Genomic DNA, 12224 nt, shown 5'->3' with positions numbered 1-12224 from the left:
ACAGGACAAAACATTCTTTTACAGTGGATAAAAAAGGAAATAAAAGATACCCAAAGGTCTGGGCGGGGCACCACATTACCCTTTTTAACTTTTTTGCTACTACGACTGGTTGCCGTGGTGTTCTGGCTGGGCCCGGCAGACTGCTCCCCTAGGCCACCTGTAAAGAGAGGGGAGAGAGAGAGCCCATTGTGAGCAGGCAGGGAGAGCAGACGCACCAAAAAGACGACAACACACATCGAATTCTCAGTGCAATCCCTGGAAGGGGACCTGCCATGGGGATGAAGAGTGATCGCTCTCCTTCCAGGCGTGGGACCTGGTGGGTAGCGCACAGGACTGGGGCTCATGAGAGCTGGGTTCTGCTCTGTGATCATGGGCAAGTGACATCACCTCTCTGCACCCCAGTTTGTAATGGGGAGACTTACCGTCTTTGTAATGTGATGTGTGAATGGAAAGCGCTATTTCAGAGCCAGACATTCATTATGGTGGCTATTAAATACAACAATAAAAGGCACTGGCATGATAAAGAAATAAGCCACTTATCATCCCTGGTCACTCAATGAATTGATTTCTACCTAAAATGGATCTGCCCCCACTTGAAAACAAAAATCCTTCTAGGTGTTATTACAATACTGAATATAAAGAACTGCACAATCCCACTTTATTTCTTGCAGTTCAGTCAGGACCAAAGTCCCATCTACTTCCAATACTTGCAAATCCCGCAAGGTCTCACAACCAGAGGAGAGGTTGTCCCTTAGCTCAGACACAAACTACATTGGTCAGTTTCACTGTTTTTTTCCATTAGCCCAGCATCACTGCCTGGCTTTCCCACACTAGATCAGCATTGGTGCTACTGGCCTCAGAATGCTGCAGGGGAATGTCTGAAGTGCCCTTCTATGCTAGAAAGTGACACAAAATACTTTGCATCGTGGGACTGCATGCTTCTGTCTCAAAGGACTCCAGAATGAAACTGCTCAGTTTACAAGCTAAAGCCAGCCCTGCTAACTCAGCTGGTGCTCTAAGAGCCAAGCTGAGATCTTCCCCACTCATGTGATAGTGCCAGTAATTAAGGTTTCAGATTGTGTCCACAGTGACACCTGTGCAACCCCAGTGCCTTCAGACTGGGTTCGCAGTGACGCTAGGTGTAACTGGATTAGAACTTGGTAAACAATTCGGCTGATAATGCATGAGAAGGAACAGAATCCAGCTCCTGCTTTCTCCTGCCTGTGCTGGTTCAACAGGGCTAAAAGGTAAAACGCAGTAAAAACGTGTCACCAAAGTATTGTTCTGAATACGCATAGGCAGGTGCTCTCTTGTAAAGAGGTGTCATTTTTATGTAAGCAATTTTCAGAACTGTCCCTGTATAGCCCCCAAATTGTGTCCTATTTCATAACTAAACTTTTCTAGTCACAGTACACTTTGTAACTCACCTCTCTTCCCCATCTAACCGGGAGGCCAAAGCTATTAGTCCACCTCCCTTTAAGAGGCCACTTCTGGGCTTATTTCAGGCAAAGCATGGTAGATGATTACACGTCAGCAAAACCAACAAAACCAGAGCTAAATAAGGCAAATGCCTGAAATGTCAAAACGGGTTAAAAGCAGAGGAATTCGTTCAATGTGTTTTGATCTTTTTTAGCTTCTTAAAACAGACCCAAAAATGTTGAGTGCTTAATGATCTTTGGTGCCCAACATTAGACCCATTAAAGGGGCCTGATTTTTCAGAGGGTAGGTGTCAGAGGGTGACTTGTCTCAAGTTGAGTACCCCAAAAATCATTATGTACTCTTGAGAAATTTTGGCCTAAGTGTTGATCTGAGTTTCCAAATGTGGGACCAGGACATTCTAGTAAGACCCTCCACATTTGAAAATAGGCCTTTTTGTCATGGAGGGCACAGTGCTACTTAGATTGTCAGATCTTTTGGGGCAGAGGCTGTCTTTTGTTTTGTGTCTGTACAGTGCCTAGCGCAACGGGTCCTGGGTTGTGACTGAGGATACAGGAATACAGATATATAATAATAATAATGCTGGCTCCATTTATATAGCACACACCCTGGCCTCCCAATGTTACAGAGATTCCAATCTACAGATCAGAGATGCCAAATCCATCCATCCTCCCTCTGGCTGTACCATAGGGCAGTGAAAGCTCCTGTGACAGCTAAAGACTGAGAGATATTCCCAGTGTCCTATCTGTCCCTTGGTATAAGCGTGAGTACTGGGTAGTACCAGCAGCTTGGAGAGCACATGGGAACAGAGAGAGAATGCTCATGGGAGGGGTGGGAGAAGACTCCAAAAGGAAATCCAAGAGGAGAACAGCAGAACACGGACCCTGGACTTCAGAAAGACAAACTGACTCCCTTAGGGAACTGATGGGCAGGATCACCTGGGAGGCTAATATGACGGGGAAAGGACTCCAGGAAAGCTGGCTGTATTTTAAAGAAGCTTTATTGAGGGTGCAGGAACAAACCATTCCGATGTGCAGAAAGAATAGCAAATATGTCAGGCAACCAGCTTGGCTTAACAGAGAAATCTTCAGTGAGCTTAAACACAAAAAGGAAGCTTACAAGAAGTGGAAACTTGGACAGATGACTAGGGAGGAGTATAAAAATATTGCTTGAGCATGCAGGGGTGTAATCAGGAAGGCCAAATCAGAATTGGAGTTGCAGCTAGCATGGGATGTGAAGAGCAACAAGAATGGTTTCTACATGTATGTTAGCAACAAGAAGGAGGTCAGGGAAAGTGTGGGACCCTTACTGAATGGGGGAGGCAACCTAGTGACAGATGATGTGGAAAAAGCTGAAGTACTCAATGCTTTTTTTGCCTCGGTCTTCACATACAAGGTCAGCTCCCAGACTGCTGCACTAGGCAGCACAGTATGGGGAGGAGGTGAGCGGCCCTCAGTGGTGAAAGAACAGGTTAAGGACTATTTAGAAAAGCTGGACATGCACAAATCCATGGTGCCGGATTCAATGCATCCGAGGGTGCTGAGGGAGTTGGCTGATGTGACTGCAGAGCCATTGGCCACTATCTTTGAAAACTCGTGGCAATCGGGGGAGGACCCAGACAATTAGAAAAAGGCAAATATAGTGCCTATCTTTAAAAAAGGGAAGGAGAAGAATCTGGGGAACTACAATCCCTCAATCCCTGGAAAAATCATGGAGCAGGTCCTTAAGGAATCCATTTTGAAGCACTTGGAGGAGAGGAAGGTGATCAGGAAAAGTCAACATGGATTCACCAAGGGCAAGTCATGCCTGACCAACCAGATTGCCTTCTATGATGAGATAACTGGTTCTGTGGATATGGGGAAAGTGGTGGATATGATATACCTTGACTTTAGCAAAGCATTTGATATGGTCTCCCACAGTATTCTTGCCAGCAAGTTAAAGAAGTATGGATTGGATGAATGGACTATAAGATGGATAGAAAGCCAGCTAGATCGTTAGGCTCAACCAGTAGTGATCAATGGCTCAATGTCTAGTTGGCAGCTGGTATCAAGCGGTTGGTCCTGGGGCTGGTTTTGTTTAACATCTTCATTAATGATCTGGATGATGGGATGGATTGCACCCTCAGCAAGTTCGTGGATGACACTAAGCTGGAGGGAGTGATAGGGTCCAGAGTGACCTAGACAAATTGGGGGATTGGGCCAGAAGAAATCTGATGAGGTTCAACAAGGACAAGTGCAGAGTCCTGCACTTAGGACGGAAGAATCCCCCACACTGCTACAGGCTGGGGACCAACTGGCTAAGTGGCAGTTCAGCAGAAAAGGACCTGGGGATTACAGTGGACAAGAAGCTGGATATGAGTCAACAGTGTTCCCTTGTTGCCAAGCAAGCTAACGGCATATTGGACTGCATTAGTAGGAGCACTGCCAGCAGATTGAGGGAAGTGATTATTCCCCTCTATTCAGCACTGGTGAAGCCACACCTGGAGTATTGCGTCCAGTTTTGGGCCCCTCCACTCCAGAAAGGATGTGGACAAATTGGAGAGAGTCCAGCAGAGGGCAACGAAAATGATTGGGGGCTGGGGCACATGACTTACGAGGAGAGGCTGAGGGAACTGGGCTTGTTAGTCTGCAGAAGAGAAGAGTGAGGGAGAACTTGATAGCAGCCTTCGACTACCTGAAGGGGGTTCCAAAGAGGATGGAGCTCGGCTGTTCTCAATGGTGACAGATGACAGAACAAGAAGCACTGGTCTCAAGTTGCAGTGGGGTAGGTCTAGATTGGATATTAGGAAAAACTAATTCACTAGGAGGGTGGTGAAGCACTGGAATGGGTTACCTAGGGAGGTGGTGGAATCTCCATCCTTAGGGGTTTTTAAGGCCTGGCTTGAGAAAGCCCTGGCTAGAATGATTTAGTTGGGGTTGGTCCTGCTTTGAGCAGTGGGTTGGACTAGATGACATCCTGAGGTCTCTTCCAACCCTAATCTTCTATGGTTCTATGAAAGAGGGATAGGAGAACTGCAGGGAAGGAAAGAAGCATGGAGAACAGGCAGTGACATAGCTACAATGGTGCAGTCGTGCCAGGGGCCCACAAGGTTATGAGGGCCCAACCAGCAGAGGCCGCTCCATCTATAGGCAGACTAGGCAGCTGCATAGGGTGGCAAATTTTTGAGGGGTTGCAGATTTCGGGACCTCTCCCCAGTCCCTCCATGGGCAGCAGTGGGGAATGAGGCTGATGGGGCTGCCTAGAAGAGGGGATGGCCACCAACCAAGGAGCAGGAAGGTCCCCCAGCTGGGTTGCCGGGGAAGCAGTCCCTCCCGAGCTGCTCCCTGTCCCTGGCATGGGTAAAATTGCAGTCACAACTCAGGCCTGCTCCTAACAGCTCCGCCAGGTCTTCTGCTCCCCACACAGGCCCCAGCCACTACCCTGGATTGCACCAAGGCCTACACTTCAACAGCAAGGAGCTTCAATAGCAAGGGGCACTTAGCCTATGCTTCCACCAGAGCACTCTAGGGTCTTGTTAAGCCATGGAGAACGGGGTGAGTCAGATAAGTGACCCAAAGAACACACATCACACTAGTGCAGCCATCTCTTATGCAGGTTTATCCCCATTCCCCAGCAGCAGAGCATGAGCAGCGAACACCAGAAAGCACAGAGGAAAAGACACAGCGCTTAGAAACATGGGCAGTAAACCACAAACTGGTTCAATTTGGGAATGCAATGTGGTATGACAGCAAAAAAAAGGCCTATGTGATTTTTGGGCTCCAGACAAACACTGAGCTCCCTCACAGGTGGCTTTGGCATTGTGACCAGTTCTGGGCACCTCATTACCAGAAGGTTATTGACAAATATGTGGGAGTTCAGAGGAGAGAAACAAGTAAATCTATCTAGCACTCTGATCATTTATTAAGAAAAATTAAAGCAGATTGGTACAGCTTGACTGAGACATGAGCAGGGAAGGGTTTGATCTGCAAACATCTGAAGAGTGTAAAGACCAAGAGAGGGGAGGAATCTTACATTCATGTCATACAAACAGAAAAGTTAGATAAGAATATAAAATACTCTTGCTCGAAGATTGCAGCGTAACACAACTTTATTTCTTAGAATTCAGAACCCTACCACACTAATAACCCAAAACCAGAACGAGACAAAGCAGGCTGCTCCCTAAAACACAGGCACAACTACTCCACCTTAGTTTAGGTTGCCTTTCTGCAGTTGACTCAGCTAGACCCAGATCACGTGCTTCCCTACAGAGCCCCTAGCCTGCCAGCAGGACTAGGTAACCCCTTACTACTTAAAGTAATAGCTTGTAATTTCTAACACAATTTTCCATACACCACCAAATCTATTATTTGTATTACGGTAGCTCCTAAGGCTCCCTGTGCAAACATAATGAGACACAACCTCTTACCCAGTCAACACACAATCTAAATAAACACAACAAAGAGTGGGGAACAGGATGTAACATTGAAGCAGAGCAATGGTTTGCAAATGCCATATGTGGCACCATTTTTATTTTTGCAGGGGGAGCTAAATTTTATTAGATTTGATAGGAGGGTATTAGACAGACGGAGGGAGGGGGCACACTGCAGGGGCAATGGGGGGATGCTGAAAGACTAGGGCAGAGGAGAAGAGGGAGGGGAGCACAGAGGGCAGGTGAAGTGAGAAGGAAGGGTTGGAGCAATCAGCTTGTTAGTTACACATTTTTAGATGGCTTTGGATTTATACTAAGTTGTATAACTATGAACCATACTCCCAGCATGCCTTGCACGGATGTGAAGCTTTACTGTGAAAACTTATTAGCAGGTGGACTGTGCATACCCTCTGCTGTTTGAATATGCAGAATCTGTTAGGAGATATAAATATAAACAGTGTGCTAGGCATGGCTGGTTATCTTTGAGATAATTGGTACCAGTGTCTTTAATTAGAAAAGATGCTAGAAATAATGGGTCCAGATTATCTTTGTACCCTGAAGAACAGGCATGGAACTAAATAAAGAAAAGGGACAAAACATATGCATTCACAAGGTGAAATCTGGGGAATTTTCTATCTATTGTACACAAATGAGGTATAAAAGAAAGACAACTTGATGTCACTTCTTGGAAGTGAAGATTCTCAATATCTGGAGAACACACCTGGAGCTTTGGGTAACATATGAATCTCTCTATGATTTCTCTGTGTTTAATCAGCAGATTGTGCCAGGTTATCTGAGCTGAGTTACATCTGACATCAATAAAATAATTGACCCCTCAGCAAGCCACCTAACATAACCAGTGCCCACCAGCTCCTGCTGTAGTTCTTGCTGAGACTTCTCCTCTGTCTGCTCCCACCAGCTTGAGAATTTCTCTGGATGCTGGGGCTGGAATTTCTTCCCCCAACCCAACATGATTTGACATGGGCGGTACATGTCTCTTAGTGTGACCATCCTGGGCCCCATCTTTCCCTCTCCCCAATGCTGCAATATCTGAATTCACCAGGATAGGACAAAGGGGTTTGACTAGAAGCAGTGGGATGAAAAGGGGGGACACTGAACACCAGGAAAAGTTTCCTGGCAGGGAGATGCATTATGGTGTGGAATTGTCTCCTAAGGGAAGTGGTGGAAGCTCCATCGTTTGGGACACTTACCATTCAGTTGAACAAAAGTCACTAAATGTGTGAGCTAGCGTAAACCTGGATTGACAAGATGGGCTGCTTGGGACCTAATTGCTCACTTACAGCTATGATGCCCAATCCGAAAATTTCCCTTTGTCCAATTCATCTTGCTACTTATTACATCCACTAAAATCATCTCAACACAGCTCTTCTGACTAGCTGAATTTGACATCCTTGGGATTTCTTCCCCCCCAACATAAGAATGGCCATACTGGGTCAGACCAAAGGTCCATCTAGCCCAGTGTCCTGTCTTCCAACAGTGGCCAATACCAGGTGCCTCAGAGGGAATGAACAGAACAGATAATCATCAAGTGATCCATCCCGTCTTCCATTCCCAGCTTCTGGCAAACAGAGGTTAGGGACACCATCCCTGCCCATCCTGGCTAATAGCCATTGATGGACCTATCCTCCATGAATTTATCTAGTCCTTTTTTGAACCCCATTATAGTCTTGGCCTTCACAACATCCTCTGGCAAAGAGTTCCACAGGTTGACTGTGCGTTGTGTGAAGAAATACTTCCTTTTGTTTGTTTTAAATCTGCTGCCTATTAATTTCATTGGATGGCCCCTAGTTCTTGTGTTATGAGAAGGAGTAAATAACACTTATTTACTTTCTCCACACCAGTCATGATTTTATAGACCTCTATCATACCCCGCCCCCCCAGTCATCTCTATTCCAAGCTGAAAAGTCCCAGTCTTATTAATCTCTCCTTATACGGAAGCTATTCCATACCCCTAATCATAATATTCATTACAGAGCATCAGTCATATTTAAAGGATGTTAACGCGGAGTTCTTATGGCCTGGGGATCTTTGCTGGAGTGGAAAATAATTTTGTATTTATAAATAAAAAGCAGCTTGCTTCCAGAGTCATGAACAGATTGCTTCTTAATTGAATTTGGGAGGTGAATTATATGGTGAATTAGAAAAAAAGAACAACTCTGCATTTAGTGAATTGTTCCCCTAGAAGGGGGCCGAGTGGGATTGAATTGCAAATGATGGCACCAAGCATTACAGCCAGCTCCCCCTCCATCCCAGGCTGCTGACCTCTGCCGTGTTTCAGCCATCACTGGAACAGGCTTCTTTTCAGAGCTGCAATTGCATTCTTTCCCAGAGATCAGTGCAAGCCTTGGTTTCGTGTGCAAAAGAGATGTTTGAATAAACTACTGAGCCTAATGAAATCTACAAGCTCTTTGCGTATTTTCTCTCATTGTTGCCAGTGAAAAGGGGGATGATTACACAAAGGCTAAATATGGTTGCGGTGATACACCAGATATTTTCAAACATTATTAATCTTGCCACCACAGCCACAGAACACCCACACTCCTGCCTAAACAGATGGATAGTTTTATTGACACATGCCAACTTTGGAAGACCACATGCTAGATTTTTGGGGCTCTTAGGCCTTACCTACCAACTTGGTATTTAAACACCTTCCAGAGGTTCATTAAGCAATGTGATGCCCCTTCTCTGTTCTTCTCACTAGGGGAAGATAAAACATGATGGGGGGGGGGAGAGAGAGAGGTAAATTAAGGGTTTTATTAGTGAAGGTGAGGTCTAAGAAATGCACCTTTCATTTGGAACAGAAAGTGTAATGGTTCAAGGTGATTCTTGGTTCCTGTGGCAGAGAGTTCCACAGTCTCTCTTGCCAGCCCACTGAGAAGGTAAAAATGAGCTTTACCTTCGTGATGGACTATCCCATTGTGCCAGAGGAGCAGAGTTGCTGATGGCAATTATAGTTCCAGAGTATGAAGTGATCATTTACATATTTCGGCCCAGTATAATTAAGAATGCTAAAGAGGAGGATGGAGATCTTGAATCTGGCGCAATGTTCTATGGGAAGCCAGCATAGCATGTGGAGGAAAGATTTATGCTTGCAGTAACCTGTGCGTTATGTATTGGCTGTATGAGTCTCATGGCTGATTTCTCACACCTAGATAGATTGCATTGCTGTAGTCCAACTGAGATGTAACAAAGGCATGTGTTATCAAGACCAGGTCAGCATCCACAAGGATGGGACGCAGCCTGCTAGCTAGCAATGAGAGCTTAACTTTGGTGAGGAGTCCAGGAGAATCCTGGATTGCAGCCTGGCTCTACTAGCTGTGGTGTGCATCTTCAACATGTGCAGAAGGCACTACAGCTGCAATCCCTCAGTGTTGTCCTCTGCTAGACAGCTTTAAGCAGATCTTCCTAGTCCATTCTGTAGATCTGATCTCAGCCACTCACTGGGTTAGCCAGATGGCTCTGGCATCCTTGTGTGTTGTGAAGGATACCTGCAGCTGAGTGCCAGCTGTGGTTGGTGTTTGAGCCAAAAAATCTCACTGGTTCTCCTAGTGGTTGAGTGTAGATGTTGAAAAAAACTGGACAGAGACCTGATCCTTGGGGAACCTGCAAATACTTCCCATCTCTATGTTCTGGTTTTGTTTTTTTGTTTGTTTGTTTGTTTGTAAAGGAGAAGAAAAAGGAAGTTTAAAAAATTGGGGGGAGGAGGGAGTTGTAAACAACTGGTTAGAGCAAAGCCAGAAATCATGATGGTGACATTGCTCCTGTAGTGGTGGGAGGCCTGGAAAGGAGCACCTGCACAGTCTACCATAGCAGGGTTAGGAGCTGTGCTGATGGTCTCTAAGCCAATTCCCGTCAAGTCCTCCTCAGCTGAAGAAGAGCAATGAGTGACTGATACAGGACCCGAGGAAGAAGTAGAAGGACAAGGGGACACTCCCACCCCTTTGGCAGTAGCCTCTCAGAACCCAGCATCTTCTCCTTCCCCACATGAACACTGATGGTCCTTCAAAAATTGCTCCAATAGGACAGTCATGGCATTCACGAGATAAACATGTGTTCCCTGGCTCCTCTCCTAGGCTGAGAAATCAGCCCAAAGATGTGACTGTGTACAGACACAGCCATTTCTGAGTGGATTCGCTGTTCACAACATCCAACATGACCGCTGGCATTCTGGGTAGATCCTGTCTACAGCAGATATGAAGCTTAATGCCCTTTATTGATCCAAGTGCTGCCTAAGTGCATATAACTGGAGCCAAGTCATCCAATGACTGTTCTTTCTATTGATCAAGGAGATGTGATACTCATATAGCATTGCTCCCTCCCCAGCTGCACAGTCAATACAACAAGACTTCCTGGTTCAGAGTATTGGGTAACATGCCAGAGAGTTCTAGAGGACAGGGACCTCCTAGATCAATCAGTCTCCAGCATCACACAGGAAAGGAGACACTTCACTTCCCAGAGACGTGTCCAATTTCACCTGAGGCACTTTTAGCTGAGTTGCCATGGCTACCCATCTCCCCCATTCAGCATTTCACAGAGTGACAGCACTCACTGTCTACGGTTCTGTCTGCTTTCTTGGGAGGACCTGACTAGGAGCAGCAGAAGTGCCCTAAATGTGGGGGGGCCATGAGCACCTGAACCTTCCCTCCGAGGCCCCACCCTCACATCACCACTTCCCCCTGAGGCCCCGACCCTATGCCGCCCCTTTAGGGTTGCCAATTTATTAATTGCATAAAACTGAACACCCTTGTCCCACCCCCTGCTCCGCCTCTTCTCTGAGGCCCCACCCCTTCTCTGAGACTCCACCCCTACTCACTCCAGCTCCTTCTCTCTTCCTCATCCTCACTCACTTTCACTGGACCAGGGGAAGAGGTTGGGGTGTGGGAGGGGGTGAGGCTTTGGGGTGGGGCTCGGGGGGTTGGGGTGAGGAGGGGGGCTCCAGGCTGGGGCCAAGAGGTTTGGAATGCGGGAGCAGGCTCAGGGCTGGGGCAGGGGGTTGAGGTGCAGGAGGGGGCGCAGGCTCTGACTGGGAGTGTGGGCTCTGGGGTGGGGCCAGGGATGAAGCATTTGGGGTGCAAGATGGGGCTCAGGGCTGGGGTAGGGGTTCTAGGTAGGAGTTTGGGTGAGGGAGGGGGGTTTCAACTTGGGGCAAAGGGTTGGGGTAAAGGTGGGGGTGCAGGGTCTGGGAGGGAGTTAGGGTGCAGGAGGGGGTTCCGAGCTGGGGCAGAAGGTTTGGGGTGCAGGCTCCGGCCGGGCGGCGCTTACCTCAGGTGTTGCCCAGTCAGTGGTGCAGCAGGGTTAAGGCAGGCTCCCTGTCTGCCCTGGCTCCGCGCTGCTCCCGGAAGCTGCCGGCACCACATCCCTGCAGCCCCCAGGCAGAGGGGCCAGGGTGCTCTGCGTGCTGCCCACCCCTGCAGGCACCACCCCAGCAGCTCCCATTAGCCGCTGTTCCTGGACAATGGGAGCTGCAGAACCGGCACTGGGACTGGGGGCAGCACGCGTTGCTTCCCTGATTGCCCCTGCACCTAGGGGACAGCCATGCCAGACGCTTCCAGGGAACTGCACAGAGCCAGGGCAGGCAGGGAGCCTGCCTTAGCCCCACTGCGCTGTCCACCTGACTTTTAACGGCCCGGTCAGTGGTGCTGAGCAGAGCTGCCAGGGTCCCATTTCGACCAGTCATTCCGGTAGAAAACCAGACACCTGGCAACCTTATGCCCCTTCCCCCCCCCCCCCCCCGAGGCCCTGCCCCTACACCGCTCCTTCCCTTTAAAAGTGGGGGCCATGGGTCCCTGTCCCCCCCGGACCTGTCTGAAACACCATTGTCCCAGACATAGTTAAAACACAGGGCAGTTCTGCTGTGCAGAGGTAACCATAGAAGTGTTTAGGCCTGTTACTGAATCATGCCTCAGCCTTGGACATGAGGGTTGTTTGGGAACATGCACCAAATGCAGAGATATGAACCACATTTGGAATTAAAGGACTAAGCTAGTTACCACCAGTGTTCTAAAAATCAGGTCCTCACCTAAGCATATGGGACACGGAAAATCAAAAGGAATATTAACAGGGCTATAGATTAATTTAGTAGCATCATCAATGAAAGTTTCACTGTGGATTATGCCCAACAGAGGTCCCCCCTCCACCCGGGTACTTCTAAAGCATCCCCCTGGGGCTTCCTGATTTCCAGAAATCACTGAGGACAGACTTCACTGTAATTCATAAATCCAAAAAATCTGTGGCTTACAATACAACCAGGCCCTCTCCTCCTGGACCCCTCCAGTCCCACAGCATCGGATTCAGATGGGAAGCCCCCACTTAGCCACTGCTAACAAGTCCTGAGAAGCACCTGGCATGTTATTTTGTT

At 47.8% G+C, this 12224-nt stretch overlaps 1 protein-coding gene across 1 annotated transcript in view; it reads right to left on the bottom strand.

The window, feature by feature from the left end:
- Nucleotides 1–12224, bottom strand: part of TLL2 (tolloid like 2) — a 201239-nt gene that overhangs the window by 79620 nt on the left and 109395 nt on the right. The window contains exon 3 of the mRNA XM_045025295.1: nt 80–157. Coding sequence (XP_044881230.1) covers nt 80–157 — 78 coding nt within the window. The remainder of the gene's footprint in view (nt 1–79; nt 158–12224) is intronic.

Source organism: Mauremys mutica, chromosome 7 (genome assembly GCF_020497125.1).
Source record: "Mauremys mutica isolate MM-2020 ecotype Southern chromosome 7, ASM2049712v1, whole genome shotgun sequence".
Taxonomy (NCBI): domain Eukaryota; kingdom Metazoa; phylum Chordata; order Testudines; family Geoemydidae; genus Mauremys; species Mauremys mutica.
The sequence above is the reverse complement of the archived record's forward strand: the minus strand, read 5'-3'. Positions and strand labels throughout refer to the sequence as shown.